Source organism: Vicugna pacos, chromosome 28, assembly GCF_048564905.1.
Source record: "Vicugna pacos chromosome 28, VicPac4, whole genome shotgun sequence".
Classification (NCBI taxonomy): Eukaryota; Metazoa; Chordata; class Mammalia; order Artiodactyla; family Camelidae; genus Vicugna; species Vicugna pacos.
This window is the reverse complement of record NC_133014.1, coordinates 7,484,715-7,501,972: the sequence shown is the minus strand read 5'-3', so window position 1 is coordinate 7,501,972 and position 17,258 is coordinate 7,484,715. Positions and strand designations below refer to the sequence as shown.

The window sequence follows — 17,258 nt, the reverse complement described above, 5'->3', positions numbered from 1 at the left end:
TTGCTGGCAGCTCTGCCAGCCACGTGACCACACCGCTCCTAACAGCAGAGTTAACAACACTCCCTCTCCTGGCACTGCCAGGGCTGGGATGAGGACCAGCTGGCATGGTGAGACGTCAGTGTAAACATTCACGGGCGTTCCCTCCTAGGGCGCCGGAGCCACGCACAGGACATGTTCTGTGCAGCGGGGTAAAACGCGGAGACGACCAACAACCCGCGTTTGTCTTCCGTGTGCTCCTCCTTCCCAGCCTGGGCTCCAGTGGGGGCAGCGGGAGCCGGCCAAACGCAGTCTGGAATGTGGTTTTCAGATTTGTAACAAATATCACACTCTTGATGGCCAAGGGTTATTTTTCCTTTTTTGCTGTGCAAGATGGGATTTTTAAGCTAGGAAAAAACCTTTTTTCCCCTAGTGCACCAAAAGACTCAGAGCCTAGATAATAGGGAGAGTTTCCCCCACCTAGAGCTGGAGGGGCAGAGCTGGGGGACGTCTGGCTGGGCGTGAGCAGCTGTTCTGCCCACACGGAGGAAGAGCTTGGGTAGCAGCCGTATAGACAGGGAGACAGAAGATGCCTGAGCCTGGGGATGCGGGAGGTGGTGAGAGTGGGTAATAGAGAAAGAAACCCCAAATGTTACAGGGGATCAGAGAAGCAGGAGAAACTTCGACTGTACTGTCCAGTGAAGCGCCAAGGGACAGCGAACCTCCAGAAGTCCCCAGGTCAGCAGGGCAGCAGAGGGGGCAGCATGGTGGCTCTTCCCACCCTCAGAGCAGAAGGGGAAGAGCTTAAACCACATGGTCTCGAGGAAGGTCCTCATGGCTGGGAGGAGGGACCTCGTGACCAAAAGGCAAAGGGGGCTGCAGACACGAAGGGACAAAGGCCTCCAACTTGGGACCCAACAGTGACACTGGTGACCGACCATCAGCGAGACACCTCTGTCTAGTCAGGAAAATATGGACACCTCCCCAAATGTAATGTATCCATGCCTGCTCCCGACCAAGAAGGGAAGGGAAAGAAAGAGGCAAAGACGTGGAAAGGCCAGAGTTTAAATCAAGGAATGACTGTGTTGACCCACACCACCTAAATCAGATTTTCTCTTATTTTGAAAAATGGGATTCAAGAGCTAAGTCAAGTTCAAAAGTAAAGAAGGAGGTACAGCTCTGCTCAGCGGGCAGCAAGAGGTGCGTTTCCACCTGGATTATGAGAGCCGGGCTTCCCTCTGCCAAGTCCTGGCCAGGCGGTGGCTGGGTACACACACCCTTCCTGGGCAGAAGGCATCTCCCTGAGAAGAAAGGCCAGACTGGAGGGCCAGAGGGAACTGGCTTTGCCCCTGCCCTGTGGCTATCCTCAGCACGAGGACAGGCTGGTCAGAGTTGTTGGATCTTGCAAGTGCCCAGAGTACTCAACCTTTAACTGTAAAGGTTCTGATGGATAAGCATTTGCACAAGTCGCCAGGTGCCCAGTTTGCACAAGGGCACACCAGCCCAAAGTAACACAGTTCGCTTCTTTCTCCAGCATTAGTCCCCTCAGAAGTCAATCCTGCCGGCATGAGCTTAAAAAGCACCTTCCCCGTGCCCAGAGGAAGACCCACGCTCTCCAGGGAGCCCCTGACGTGCCGGGAGGCCCCAGACCACTGCCTCCAGCTACAGCACCCCACTTGTCCTGGCACTTCATCAACACGTCCTGATCTTGCCTCCAGGGAAGGGCCGCGGGATGTCAGTCGGTGAGCAGCTCTCTCTCGGCCCTGGCATGCTCTGTGGCCTGGCTGGCCCCACACTCTGCATCTCAGCACCACCAGGCAGTGGAGAAGACAATAACCCCACGTGGACCTCTAGCCCCCTGGTCCCATGAAGCCGAAGCGTGGCATGAGAGAGTTCCCAGCCCCCAGCATGACGAGCTGATGACAGGCCCGAAGACAGATCTGTCCTCACAGGGGCACCACCCCCTGGTTTCTAAGTTGGTCCTCACCCTAGGCAGCTGTCCATCTAGTCATTCACCTCCCTCCTCTGTATCCACTCATTCACAAGTCCATTCATTCATTCATGTGTTCTACTCATGTCCACCAATGCCTGTGACCAGCACTGTCCGGGGCTGGAAGTACGCGGGGTCCAAGGTCTCAGGGGGGGCTGGCAATAACCCAGGGAGTGTCTCTATTTACAAAGGTCACTTCCGTGTGCGACCGGTGCCTACAGAGGAAGTGGCCACAGTGACGGGAAAGTGGGGCTGCTTTCCACAGGATGGTTAGGGCGAGCCTCTCTGCGGCAAGGACCTTGGAGCCGACCCCCAAGGGCTGAGCAGGAGTCAGCTGGGAAGAGGGTGTCCCCACCAGGTACTGAATCCTGGTGGGTGACAGCTTGGAGAGCTCCAGAAGCAGAAAGGAGCCCAAAGCATGTTGAGTGAGAATGGGAGGAAGTAGGCAGGGCCTGGTTGGGCCAGGTCTGCACTGTGAACGTCACCCTGAGTGCAGTGGGAGGACGAGACCCACGGCACACAGCACATTCTCTAAGTGCAGCAGAATGAATGAACCAATGAATGAATGAATGAATGTTTGCGCAGGGAGAGGAGCATCTGAAACCACACGCGACCCCAGCTCCTGCCACATGGCCACGGTCCCACTGCTTGTGGGGGTTTCTCAGGGGCCGTGACCCTGCGGGGTAGGGGCTGGGGTGGGCTGGGCCCCCCAGCCTGCCCGCCCCGCCCCTGCCCAGTTACCGAAGACAGACGCCGCATTTTGCTGGACCGCTGGTTGCGGGGCTTCACCAAGAGCTTGTGCTTGGCTGCAGAGTTGTCCAGGCAGGAGGAGGACTCAGGTGGATACGCGAAGTCCGCCACGGGCGCCCCGGCGCTGTCCGAGGTCCTGGGGGAGACGGAGGTGTCGCTCGCGTGCCGGGAGAAGAGCTGGTGGGGAGACTGCGGCGGGGACGAGGAAGCCACAGAGACCTTCAGGGGACAGAGAGCAAACGCGCCAGGCATCAGCTTCTGGACAGGCACGGCGCAGCCAGCACACACCCACCCTCTCCCACCGTGCTCAGCCTCTGGACTCTACCTGAGGGGACATACTTGAAATCTGACTTCCAGCAAGGAGGGCTCCCTGATACTCCTTTAGAAAAATAAATGGCTGGGGGTTTGAAAGGTTGGGCCAAACCCCGGAAGCTCATCTGTCCTTTCCAAGAACCTGAGTCCTAGCACCCCTTAGCTGGGTAACTGCACCCTCCCACAGCAGCTGGCACGGGTGCTTCAGACTGGGGCTACTTTCTCCCATGAAGCCCACCAGCCCGATTCCTCAGCCCTGTCTCTGGAAGCCATGAGGGTGGCCAAGGGGTGTGGCTTCACAGCCCGTGCCCAGCAGCTCTCATCACTGTCCCTGGAGCTCCATGTGCTCCTTCTAGGGGTCTGTAGCTTCATGCATACTCTTGGGAAAAGCTGGCTTTATGTTACCAGCTCTTAAGTCTCAAATATTCTACTAGTTCATATCTCAGCAGGCAGTAACTGAAAGGAAGCAAAGGGCAAAAGTTAGGTAGGGGAGTCTCATGAAAGGGTGACGGCAACACACTGCGATACCATCCCCGCAGAGCTTGCAGGCTCCTTCCCAGAGGAAGAAGCTCCCTCCTCCTGCAAAGACACATATCAGCAGAGAGCAGCAGTGGGGGTCACCCACCGCGCACCCAGGAGCAAATTACACCCCGACGAGGAGCCAGGTGCAGAGGGAGAACCTGGGAGGTGCTGGGTGTTAGTGACAATCCTGCCACCTACAAACAAACACACAAAACCTTCTGTCCAGCACGGTGCTTGATATCAGTGTCAAGTTCACACTTTTTTCCAGTGTGTTTTATTTTCCAGTTTCATTTATTGTGATAAAACACACATAAAGATACTTACCATCTTAACCACTTTAAAGTGGACAGTTCATTGGTATTAAAAATGTTCACACTGTTGTGCACCCATCACCACCATCCACCTCCAGAACTTTTTCTCTTGTAAAACTAAAACTCTGTGCCCATTAAACACTAAGTCCCCATTCCCCCTCCTCCAGGCTCTGGTACCCACCACTTTCCGTCTCCATGAACTTGATTACTCTAAGTACCTCATGCAAGAGGAACCACATTGTACTTGTCCTTTCGTGTTGGGCTTATTTCACTTAGCATAACGTCTTCGAGGTTTATCCATGTTGTGGCACGTGCCGGAAGTTCCTTCCTTTCTAAGGCTCAAGGACATGCCACTGTGGGTACAGACCACCCTTCGTCTACCCACTCATCGGCTGATGGACACTTGGGTGGCCTTCACGTTTTAGCTGCGATTAAATAATGCTGCTATGAACACAGGAGTACACATATCTCTGCGAGGAACTGCCTTCAGCCCGTGTAGGTCTATACCCAGAAGTGAAACTGCTGGATCACACGGTAATTTTATGTTTAATTTTCTGAGGAACCGTCATGCTGATTTCCACAGCGGCTGCACCATTTTCCATTCCCACCGACAGTACAGGAGGGTACCCGCATCTCTGCATCCTCTCCAACATTTGTTCTTTTCTGCCTTCTGTTTCGTTCTAGCAGTAGCCATCAAAATGAGGTGTGACGGGGTGCAAAGTTTTACATTTTAACTTAAGACCATAACTTTATGCACCTGACAATGATTTAGTAAATGGGCTCCTCAGGAAGGCAGCAGCAAGAAGAAGAAGCAGGCAGCGAGGCGCATGTCTCACTCAAAGTCTTTTCCACAACCTGGGGCTCCACAGGACACGTGCCCAGCAGCGCCCCCAAATCAGAGGAGGAGCCGGAGGGGAGATGCTGTTAGCAAGCTGGGCACAGACGCAGGGACCACCCCCTGCAAGGAAACTGCCTGCAGAGGGATGTATTTTTCCTGTTAACATAAAGTCCCTTAGGTTTTCTAATGCAAGTACAAAGTTAATTCCTATCGACTGTGAGAAGACAATTATCAAAATGAGGGGAAAAGAGTTATAAGTGAACACAATCTATTTTAATTCCCTTGTTCTAGCAACTTGGATTCTTCCGGGAATAAAACAAGAAAAATTATTTTTAAAATAAACCACAGGACTCCTGGCCACAACTGCCTCCGTGTCTGTGGCTTTGGTTTCCACTCTTGTAGCTGATGATTCAGGGGGTCACCTTCCACTGAAGAGGAGACCCTGCCCCCAGGGAGTCCTCCAGCAGGATGGGGACATTTCACACTCACCCAGAATCCTTCATTTTCACCTTTGTCTAGAGAGACAATGGATATCCACACTTGGTGAAATTTTGGTTTGTTTTTTTTACTGTGTGAGGCTCAAGAGAGCAGATGAGATGAACTGCTGCAAATGCAGTGACTCCACGAATGAGAATGAATTCTTCTGTGACAATGTGACACTAGGGGCCTCGGGTCTCCCCTCTGTGAACCCAAAGGACCATCGTCCCCTGCCTCCTCTCCGCTTGGGTCCCCCTGTGTCTGCACTGCCTGGGCAGATGGTCCTGGCCCCGGGTCTGCTCTGGCTGGGGGTCCCGGGGAGGGGCTTAATGTCCCCCCCGACACTGAACAGCGGTCTCGGACCCTGTACACCCCGTGCCGGCCATCAACAGCTGGTCCTCCCACGAGAGAACAGAACTCCTGTCTGCACCAAGGTTCTGAGAGTTGTTGGGGCCTGGAGAATCCAAGACCTCCCCGATGGAGGAGGACTGAGTTTCCTCTTTGGTTGGTACAGCAACTCCGCAAGGTGCGGTGGGGCCCCCGGGGAGGAGGACGGGGCGGGAAAGCTGACCTGCATTGTTACCTGCCGGCTGGCGGCATCCACAGGTCATATTTGCGTGGTCTGCCCCTAGTTACCCAATTTTCCTGGACTCTGCCTCCGGATGATTCTGGAAGTGGATGATTTAAAAGTCTAGGAAGCTGCCCTTTGTTGGGGGGCTAATGGCTCACAGAGCCTTGAGGAAGCAGCCTGGGGTGCAGAGGCTTTTGGGGGTGACCCTGGGTGACAGCTATTTTACCACATTTGGCCTCAAAAAGGGGCACTGCCACCGAGGAGCAGGCAGAGGGTATCACTCAAGAAGTGGACAATAGACACGGGGCAGGGGCGGCGGGCAGGGGCAGCGGGCAGGTCCGGGGGAGAAAGGGAGGCACTGGGATACCTGGTCCCAAACCCTCCCAGGACACAGGTCCCCAGGGCTGACCGATCCAGCCCACAGCCTCGCCCAGGGAGCAGGGAGGGGGCAGCACCTCCTTTTGCCGCCAAAGCAGAGCCGTGTCCCCTTTGCTCTTTCCTCCTCGCCCGGAGCAAATCGGACCTGCCAGTTTGCCACCCTCTACCCGTGTTTCCTGCTTAATGGCAGGACACCTAGACCAGGACAACTTTGATGTGATTCTCCCTTAAAAACCACTGAATGCATTTCATCAGTTGTTACCTCACGTGGTAATGAAATTTTAAAAATAATCCCATGTATTTCCTGAAAGACTCATTGTCAGGAAATGTCACCTTGGCTGTGTCTGAAGGCCTTTTGTTCACAGCAATCTTCATTAAGTTTCTCTGTCAAGCGTGTGGGCCTGTGTAAGGTGCCACAACAGGAAAAAGTCAAACAGTCCACAGCCCCATGCTTTGGGGATTTAAGGTGCCATTATATCAAATACCATGTGTTACATAAGTGTGCTTTAAAGGGTTCATTGTTTCCCCCTCTCACCCAGGCTGCTGTGCTGGAAAAACTTTCAGGGCACAAAATATGATCATTGTGTCTTCAAAACCGTTGATGATAAGGATTATATTTTTTTATGTCTTAAAGGCTCAAATTTTGGTTTCCTATGAAGCTAGTGTATTGTTCCTATTACCCAGTAGTTGATAAAATCTCAGAACATTAAAAAAATATAACATCAGCACCAAAGAAGGGATGTTGAGAAGGACAAGGTCGGCCCCGCCCCGAGCGAGTGGCCCCCGTCAGCTGACGGTGGACTTTGTGCGTCACGGCGCTTCACAGCCTTGGAGCTGGGCTCACTCCTTAATGAAAAGACTTAGAAGTGACTCGTTCCTCTGTCCCATCTGTCCCAGCTGAACAGAGAACCACGATGCTGGGAGATGCAGAAGAACTGTGCGATGCAGTGAGCATGGAACGGCGGCTCACCACAGACGTATCCCCACCACACACACAGTCACCTCTGCTCCTGGGGCTGCAGACGCTGACACTGCACACCCATGGATGCAGAGACGTGTGTCACAAGGTGATTACACCTCAGACAGCCTGTCACCCTCCCCCTCCAGCACTGTAAGGTGTGAAGGGGTGCAGGGTGGGCTGGAGTCCAGGCAATGGGCCAAAACCTTCCTCCTTGTCTTCTCTGCCTTTTCCTCATGCTGGGAGAGCAGGTGTGGGGGCCCACTGCTCTCTGTCCTGCCCATGGAGCAAGCAGGGACAGGTCCCCCCAGGGCAGAATTCTGGGGAGAGTTGCTCTCGAGTCTGCAGTGTGGGAACCCCCACCCTGGGCGTGTTCAACTCAGCCACACCACAGCCCTTCCTCTGCCTTTCATCGGGGGTGCTCTGGGAACCCACAACTGCACACAAGTCAAGTAAACACTCCTTCACCAGCCTTTGCAGGGGGGCTTCTGGACGCCCAAGTTGAAGTGACCATGGAATGCATTTCCGAGCAGCAGAGAATGTGCAGGACTTTGTGAGGACCGCCTGGGTCCAGAGCACGGGGGCCGCTCCAAGGACACCCGGGGCAGAGGCGTGGCTCTGCATCAGACTTGTATTTGTTTTTCAGGTGTCAGCATAACACGGACAACCCCATCCACCCCACAGCAAGGCTGGTCTCCAAGGGGAAAACGATCACGTACTTCATCACTTAGGTACTCACATCCAGAAGAGCTCCAGTGTTTACACACGAGGAAGAGCTCAAGTCTTCCTCCTGGATTCCAGGGGGGAGGGTGGCTGCTGGGGCCAGTTCCTGGCCCTCCTGAGGCCACACACACCCTTCTCCCTGTCAAACTTTCCCTGAGGCCCTGCTGACCAGTACCATGCCTCGCATCTCTCCCCTAAACCAAGTTCTCACTGGCCCAACCTCAGATCTGGGAGCCTAGATTAAGTCATAAATGTCACCACACCCTTCTCCCTTCACCAAATGTCACGACAGAACACAGATTCAGAGCTGTTCTTCCTTCTTTTAGATGAGATGCCCAGTCTGGTCACCTGCTCAGACAGGAAGAACGAGGCATGGGGTCGAGAGTATCAGACCTTAAACCAGCATAAAAAAGGTCACCCAAACCGCATCTGCTAACAAGACCCAAATTCTGGCTCAAAGAATGAAAATAAATACAGCCCAGGGTTCTGGTGACCTGGCTGGAATACCTTCTGGCTGCACTGAGCATGGCCACAGCCACTGGCGGGGACCTTAAGGGGACACGCAGGGGCCCCCAGAGCCCCTGATTGCCCCTGCGGAGGGGAAGGACGGAGATGGGGAGGGGTGCAGGCTGCACTTGCCTTTATGGTTGTGCCGGGACCCGTGTCCTGCAACAGGGACATCTCTGGGGGACTCCTGGGCAGACCGTCGTCCTCAGAGCTCATGCCGGCATCGTCCCCACGCTGGGCAGGCAGGTCCCCCGGAGGAGGTGGTGGCCCCATTTTCACATTACACTGTATTTTTAACTAGATTGGAAGAAAGAACATTTACTGTTGTTTTCATCAGCGGCTTTCATCAATAAATCCTCCTGCTCCCATTCATTCCTTTCAGATGTTTTCAACGCCCTTGGCTGGGGCAGGGAACTGAACCGAGCGTCTGCCACCAGCTCTCTGGCTGTGATCATGAAAAGGAGGGGTTATCACTGCGAATGAGGCACGATCTGGTTGTAACTAACCCGGCGAGTCCTGGGAGAGCTGTGACCTGCATGCAATTCTGCTTTAGGACCTACCCCGGGAGCCCAGCAGAGACCCCTGTAGGAGTTCCTGCTTCCCAGCTGACACAGAGGCCAAGGAAGGGTTTACCTGCAGAGCTTTAATGCGGTCACACACGTTCTCTTGGGAAAACACCCGCACAGGTCGAGCAGGGTCCTGTCCCGACTCAGGAATGAAAATGCTGTCGTGGGAGAGGGCCCGGCTGCCCAGCGCGCCCCTCGACTCCCTAGGATGAAAGAAGCACCGTGAAACCCGGCTCAGCCCCCTCTCCCCTGGGGGCTCGGGGGTTAACAGCACATCCTCTACAATAAGCCTTCAGCTTACTGACTTTTTTCATTGCCTCTGACTTGGGTCCATCCTGCCAAATACCACGGTCAACCGTGAGGAGCTTTGGAAAGATAGGAATTTTCCTAACAGATCTGAAGGTTGTGTGAATTCTTTCCATTAATGGAAAAACCAAGGTCTGACGAGGTGTGAGGTCCAAGAAAGCAGGCCTGAAGAAAGGCAGGGCTGGCAGGGGGCCTTGGCTGGCTGGCCGGCCGGCTGGCTGCGAGCCGGGTGGAAGACAGCCGTGGATGCCCGGGGAGTGCGAGGTCATCCCTTGGAGGGCTGTGCGTCTGCACAGCAGGATGAGGGCCTGCCTGACGGAAGCTGGGGCCCAACGCACACATCCGTGGCTGGGCTTCAAGTGAGAAATGCAAGTGTGCAAAGCCACGCCTTCCTTTCATTACCAGATAGGATCCATGCCACCCAGCTTGGGTGACGAGGTTCTGGAGTGTGGATGGTGGTTCCCTCTGTCATCACCGACCCGACTGCTTCCCCAGCCCCAAGCTCAAGGCTCCAACTGGGAAATGAACCCAAGGACATTCACAAAATGTCCTAAGAGGATGTGGGACTTAGTTGTCAGACTTTCCGAGTGGCGCTGGCAGGCTGAACAATAGATGGAAGGAGGTGACTGCAATGTGATGGTGCGGGAAGGAAAGCCCATCCTGGAGACGCAGCCATCTTCTGCACCAGGCACCCCCACCGCCGTCCTGGGCATCCTGTCCTCCGGGAGGCATTAGGGACCCCTAGGTGTGGCCCTGCTCCACCGCAGATCAAACTGTGTCGGTTAGTGACGGTTTCTAACTGCCTTCTAGCCTGCTATAGTAAGCTTGCAAGTGGGATGTCCTCACATTTCCGGGAGGGAGTGAGGCCAAGGTAAAGAACAGGGTGGGGGGTGGGGGGGGTGGGGTTCCTGCCAAGGGCAGCCCTCGTCACAGAGATCACGTGCACACCGGGGCTTCCCTCCCACAGCCGGCAGCCCCCAGCCACTCCCTTTGGAAACCATGATCACTGGCAGGACCCCTCCACCTTGGGTGTCACTAGTGGCTGAGACAGCGGGGAAAGGCCTCCGAGGAGACACGATGGCAAAGACACAAAATGCCATGTGCTCAGGGCCACAGCAACATTTCTAGAAGCAAAAGGCTGGAAACAGCTTCCGTGTCCCCAGTAGGTATCTGAATAAAGTGTGGGACATTGTAGAATAGAGGCTTTTCAGCAACCAAGTGTGTGAGGGGATCTCTGAGCACAGGCGACACCAGGCTCTCCTAAGTGAAAAACTAGAACGGGGTGCGGAGCGATGTTTATGGTGTGTCAGCTCGGAGTGGGAAAGGGGGCACTGACAGACGTGAACGTATGTGTGTTTGCTTGTATTTTTAAAAATAAACATAAAAGGACAAGGAACAAGGGAGTAAGAATAGTCTCCTTTAAGGGGAAGGAGATAACAAGGTGGGGAGACAGGCGCTGAGGGATTTCCTTACATTTACAATTTTGTCTTTGAAACTATTTGAACATTGCACACAGTTAAAAGACAAAAATCAAATGAAGAGGGAAACTGAACCATCTCTAAAACTAGAAAACAAACAGAAGCAAATAAATCTAATTTTGTTTCAGGTTGTTGGCCTAACCACACAGAGAAAGGAATTACTTCAAGTGACTTTAACGCAGCATTCAGGTGACTTTCGATGCTGTAACAGGATAAATTCTAAGAACAAAAAACCCAAAGACAGCACATTATACTTACTTATTTTAGTAACAATATTGATTTTAAAAAAGCTGTGCAGAACACTCTTTATAGTATGTAACCTCTGTGTGGGAAAGTGGGGTAATGAAATTATTATAAGCATATTGGATGAAGAAGAAAATAAATAATTTTGTTAGTATCATTAGGAGCCAAGATTTCCAGTATAAGAGAAGAGTGGATTCAAACAAAGAATCAAAGCGGTAAAAATTTTTGTCTAATTAAATTTGATCTGGAAATAAAAGCGGATTAATGATTTATTTTTTCTTGAAAAAAACAAAACCAAACAAAACCATTATTTCCCAGCTGTATCTATTGGAAAGGTTCAGAAGGAATGACAGCAATCATCACCCCTGGAAGCCAAACTGTGGTCTCTAAAAACCATTTCACGCTAAAAGGAACCTGTGGAGAAACGGCTGATCACAGGTCCAGGGCAGGAAATTTTCAGAGTAAACCTGGAATTTCTCACTGTGCAAGAAAGCAAAGAACCTTTCAGAGACAAACGGGAGAACGTCCAAAGAACCCGGGAACTAATCTGAAGTGACTCGCAGTAGCAGAAGATGGGACAGTGTGAGCATAAAAATGAATAAAGCCTGTCATGGGTTTTTAAAGCAAATCAAGTATATAAAGTCCATGTACTCACAATGAGAGTCACGGAAAAAGCAAAGAAAAAAATAAAACTCATCACTCAGTGTGGAAACTTCAGGTCATTACTCTGAAGGTAGACTGAGAAGCGGTGAGCCAAGCATGACTGCTTTTCCTGTGCAAACTGTACGTCAGAGCAACACGGGGCTGACGGAGGAAAGGTCTTCTGCATAGAAGAGTTCTAGCCAGTGCATGCAGAACGAGTGACAGAGTTAGAAAACCCCCCATTTCACAATGAAATAATGGATCGTCAGCAGGTGTAAAAACCACCCAGTGAGCTATGTCTGCTCTTCAGTGATAATGCGAAATCGCTCCTAACCTCCATTTTATGCTAACAGGAACAAGGCTGGCTGGTAGACCGTGATAACACATGCTTCTAGAAGACAGCTACTGCCTACTATTTCTCTATTTCTTTTTGATCGTTTATCTTTTAAGCTCTTCCACCTTAAGCAGCATAAAATGTCAAAATTCATCACCACCTTCAAACTCCGTGGACCTGATCTTTCCAGAAAGACAGCCAACTCTTTTCTCTCCTTTCAGGCTTTTCTATGAGGTGGGCTAAAATTCCTTTCCCATCACATAGCAGAGTCCCCACTGCTAATTAAGGGATATGATCAAGTTTACAGTACGTATGTTTTTCTGTCCTCACTGGATAAATGTACACAGCCCAGTGCTTTCCATGTCTGGCCGCACATTAGAATCACTGGTAGAAGCTTTGGGGAAAAAACTTGATGCCCAATTTGTCTCTCACATTAACATGCCTGGGGGTAGGAGCCAGGCATTCGTATTTTTAAAAAACATTGGTATCTTTCAAAAAACAAGTGTTTTCAACATGCAACAAAGTTTGGGAACCACTGGCATAGCCCAAAGCTAAGATGTAGGGCTAAATGTTGTCCAAATATGTCATACTGTATCATTACTGAAGATAGAGCCAGGCTATCTTTAAAACAAACAAACAAATAAACCCAAAAAACCATCAGGAGCAATCACACTGAGAGAGACCCCTGAGGCCCACTGCTCAGTCGCAGTGTCACCAGAAGAGGGACAAGCAGAAAGTATGCGCTTGTGATGTAAGGCAATGTGACAGTAAGTATCCAGTACTATCTTGAATCCAATCTCATTAAATATCTAGATCCATCTAACATTGTACAAGAAATTCAGAGAATACAGGAATGAGTTCAATCATGCCAAAAGAAAGCAAATCCAGAGTGTGGGATGTTCTCCACCAGATCAATGACATGAAACAAAGCAGGCAAAGTGAAGTAAAATTGTTATAGATTGAAGGATTCAAGAAACATAAACCCACTGACACAATAATTGGGCACTAGCTTTTTAAACTGACACGAGGTTGGCCAGCACTAACGTACCCTGGAATAAATGCAGCTCTTCTGCCCACAGTGATGGATGAGAAGCTGCTGCAGGGTCTGGAAGGCACAGAGATTCTTCAAAGAGGCTAGAGTACCTTTAAATTTTTGTCTCTTATCTGGTCAATTAATTTATGACAAGAATATACAATGGGGAAATACGGTCTCGTCAATAAACAGCACTGGGAAAACTTGGACAGCCACATGCACAAGAATGAAACTGGACCACTATTTCACACCATACGCAAAAACCAAAATAGACGAAAGACTTGAACATAGGACCTGAAACCATAAAACTCCCAGAAGAAAACACACGGAGTAAGTTCATTGACATTGCTCTTGGCAATGAGTTTTTGGATTTGACACCAAAAGCAATGGGAACAAAAGCAAAATTAAACAAATGGGACTACATCAACTTAAAAGGCTTCTGCACAGCAAAGGAAACCATTAACAAAAATGGTAAGGCAATCTACAGAGTGAGAGAAAATATTTGCACATCACAAGACTGGTAAGGAGTTAATATATTCAAATTGTGTAAAGGACTTACACAACTCAATAGCAAAAAACTAATCCACTTGAAAAATGAGAAGATCTAAACAGATATTTTTCTAGAGAAGACGACAGTCAACAGGTACAAGAAAAAGATGGTCAACATCACTGATCGTCAAGGAAATGCAAACAAAAAGCAGGAGATACCACTTCAGATCTGTTAGAAAGGCTTTTATAAAAATAATAAGAGCTGAGTGTCAGTGAGGATGTGGAGAATAAGGAACCTTTTTGCACTGCTGGTGGGAATGTAAGTTGGGGCAGTTACTATGGAGAACTATATGGAGGTTTCTTGAAAAATTAAAAGTAGAACTATCATATGATCCAGCAATCCCAATTCTGGGTATTTATTTGAAAGAAATGAGAATGGGATCTTGAAGAGACATCTGTACCCCCATGTTCATTGCAGCATGAACCACAATAGCCAAAATATGGGAGCAACCTAAGTGTCCATCAGTGGGTGAACAGATAAAGAAGATGGGGGGGACACACACACAATGGAATATTATTCAGTCATGAGAAAGGTAGACATCCTGCCATTTTCAACAACATGGATGGACCTTGAGGGAATTATGCTAAGTGAGATAAATTAGACAGAGAAAGACACACACTCTGTGACCTTGCTTATATGTGGAATCTATAAAAGCCAAACTCATAGACACAGAGAGCAGAACGGTGGTCACCTGGGGCCGGAGGGCGGGGTGGGGGTTACCGAGAGACGTTGGTCAAAGAGTACAAACTTCCTGTTACAAGAGGAATAAATCCTGGGATCTGAAGTGCAGTGTGCACAGCAGTTATTATAGTTAATAACACTGTACTATATACATGAAAATTGCTAAGAGAGTAGATCTCAAATGTTCTCACCACAAAAAAGAAATAGTAATTAGGTGACGTGACGCAGGTGTAGCTAACGCTCTGGGGTGATCATTTTGCAGGATGCAAGTGTATTAAATCGACAACACACTGTACACCTGAAAACTCCCACAAGCTGTCAATTACCGCTCAATAAAGCTGAAGAAAAGAAGAAAAAGATCTTGCCTCATCTCTGCGCTGCTCTCTAAGCTAACATTATTTGCATTTTCTGGGCCTCATCACCGCCCCCCACCCCCCACCAAGCTTCCTTTCCAGGCATCACTCCAGCAAATGTTTACCAGTTATTGTGGACCTGGCCCCCTCCAGGAGCTGGGAATATAAGGATGAAAAGGGCACTGTCCCCACTTTCCATGGGCTCTGGTGATAGAGGAGATGGAAAGGGGGTGGTCATTTCAGGCCAGCTCACCCCTCCTCCTGTGCTCTTGTTCCTTGGCTGGAGGGGCCACTAAAGGTTCTGGTCAAGAGTCAGGGGGTAAGGGGGGGTGAGTGTTGTCATTTCCCTGGGGCATTTAACAATGAACAATATTATACGATAATGTCTTGCTCCCCAAGAGTTTGGAGTGGCCTGAAATTTGCCTGTGTAGCTCGTCTTCTCTGCACCAGGGGGGAAAAAAAAAAACCTGAAGAAAAAACCCAAATCAGTCTTTGGTGCCCCCTAGTGGTCAGCGTGGTTTCTACTCTTTTAGAAACAGGAGAGGAGATTGGTGAGGAGGGAGGGGACAGGACACCCTCGCGGGGATGCTGAAGCCAGTGACCCGTCTCAGCGTGGTCTATTTCCCCAGCCCCAAGGTCGTTATGTCTTCCGAAGAATTTTATCCTCAAATTAAGGTGCTGACGTTGTTTAAAAGAAAATATAAAAGCTGGCAGGGAAGAAACCTGGGTTTTTTTTGCCCCTTTTTACTCACAGGAATTAACGTCTGGAGTAACTGAAGCATATGTATTGTAACTATATTTTGATGAAGTACAAGTTACAAAAATAAGGATTTCTTCACTAGACTCCCCCACATTTCATTCCTATTGGTTCTGTTCTTCCTAACAATATTTTTGGATGATTTTTCTAAGACTGAACAGCAAGAAGCCGTCCCCTCCTCAGCCCTCCCCCTTTTCTCTAATGGAAAACTTCCTCACTGGGTGACTCAGGGTTCAGGCTTAGAGAGACGTATTTTTCTGGTATAGTATCCAGGTCCTCAAAAGAGTTTTAAGTCAAATTAAATCCGGGCTTACATCCTAATCTTCACTTTCAGCTGTAGAATGTTGGGCAAATTTCCCAAAATTTCTCTAAAGCTTGGTTTCCTCATTCGTAAAGTGGTATATCTTACCTCCTCTCCCATAGTTCTCTAGACTTTTAATATATACAGCACCTGGCATGTAGCGGGTACCTGAAAATCCACCCCCCACACACACCAACTTTCTCCATCCCTATGTACAAAAAGTCAGAAAACATCACTTCTTTGGAAGACCCTCCAGTGGAACCTAGGAAGAAAGGAGGCTCAGTGATCCATCGAGTTACCATGACAACGAGCCCCAGTATTTGGGTCCTCCTGTGCCCCACCCCCCGCAGCCCCACTCCTTGGAACACAAGCCTGAAGGATGGAGAAGGCAACTTACTCCAGCTCATCCTCTGAGTCATAGCCCACTGGCCCCGACTCGATGGCAATGACCTCATTCTTCGCCTGACTTTGTTTCCAGGTGCCACCTCCTGCAGAGGAAGGCGATTCCTTTCTCTTCTTCTTCCCGAAGAACTTCTTAAATGTTTTGAATTTGGATTTTTTCTTCCCTAGGCAGAAAGAAGGTGTGTGAGTTTTTACCAAACACGTGTGAGATGTGTGCGCGGAGAGAAAGAGATTCCTGATCACGCATCAATCACCTGCTCCTGGAAAGTCCTTTTGCAACAGAGAAGTATGTGAAAGACACAGCGTACCATTTTTGCACGCCTGAAAACAAATCTTGATTTCTGTTTATTTCGGATATTTAATAAAAGAACCAAGCAAACTTCGGAGCATGATCACAGAATCAAAGCACAAGCAACTTTCCTCTTACTTGAAATCAACAATTTTCAATAGATCTTTCACTTGCTCGATTACATTTATTCCTAAATACTTTAGGAATTAATGAATGAATAAATTAATTAATTAAATTGCTATAGGCTTTTTGTGTAAACATCAGGTTCCATTTCTCTTAGGCTAATACGGAGAAGTGGAATTGGTGGGTCATAAACTAAGTGTATGTTTAATTCTATAAGAAATAGTTAGACTACTTCCCAAAGTGGCTGTACTGTTCTGCATTTTCATCAGCAACATATGACAGTTCCAGTCACTGTGCATCCTCTCCAGCACCTGCCGGGTGTGTTTCTGTTTCTGTTTTGCCATCTGACAGGTGTATAGTGGTATTGCATTGTAGTTTAAATTTGCATTAATAACTACTGATGTTGAGCACTTCTTCAAGTGCTTATTTGCCATCTGAATATCTTCTTAGGTAAAGCATCTTTTAAAATCATTTGCCTATTTTTAATTGGATTCTTAGTTTTCTTATTGTTGAATTTGTCTCTTGTCAAGTGTGATTTGCAAATATTTTCTCCCAGTTGGTGACCTGTCATTTCATTTGCTTAACAGAGCCCCACAGAGCAAAGGGTTTTTTTTTTAATTGATGTATAGTCGATTTACAATGTTGTGTTAATTTCTAGTGTACAGCATAGTTATACATATATATTTCTTTTTCCTTTTCATATTCTTTTTCATTTTAGGCTATTACAAGGTATTGAATATAGTTCCCTGTGCTATACAACAGTACTTTGTTGTTTATTTATTTCACACATAGTAGTTACTATCTACAAATCCCAAACTACCAGTTTATCCCTCCACCCTACTCACCTTTCCCCCCTGGTAACCATAAGTTATTTATCCCTATTTATC

At 49.1% G+C, this 17,258-nt stretch overlaps 1 protein-coding gene across 10 annotated transcripts in view; it reads right to left on the bottom strand.

The window, feature by feature from the left end:
- The window catches only part of CRACDL (CRACD like), a 95,802-nt gene that overhangs the window by 17,295 nt on the left and 61,249 nt on the right, over positions 1-17,258 (bottom strand). For all 10 annotated transcript variants that reach the window (XM_072951353.1, XM_072951352.1, XM_072951349.1 and 7 more), the window contains 4 exons: positions 15,955-16,123; positions 8,947-9,082; positions 8,446-8,610; positions 2,708-2,935 (listed from right to left, as the gene is read on the bottom strand). In XM_072951353.1, the coding sequence (XP_072807454.1) occupies positions 2,708-2,935; positions 8,446-8,610; positions 8,947-9,082; positions 15,955-16,123 (698 nt within the window). The remainder of the gene's footprint in view (positions 1-2,707; positions 2,936-8,445; positions 8,611-8,946; positions 9,083-15,954; positions 16,124-17,258) is intronic.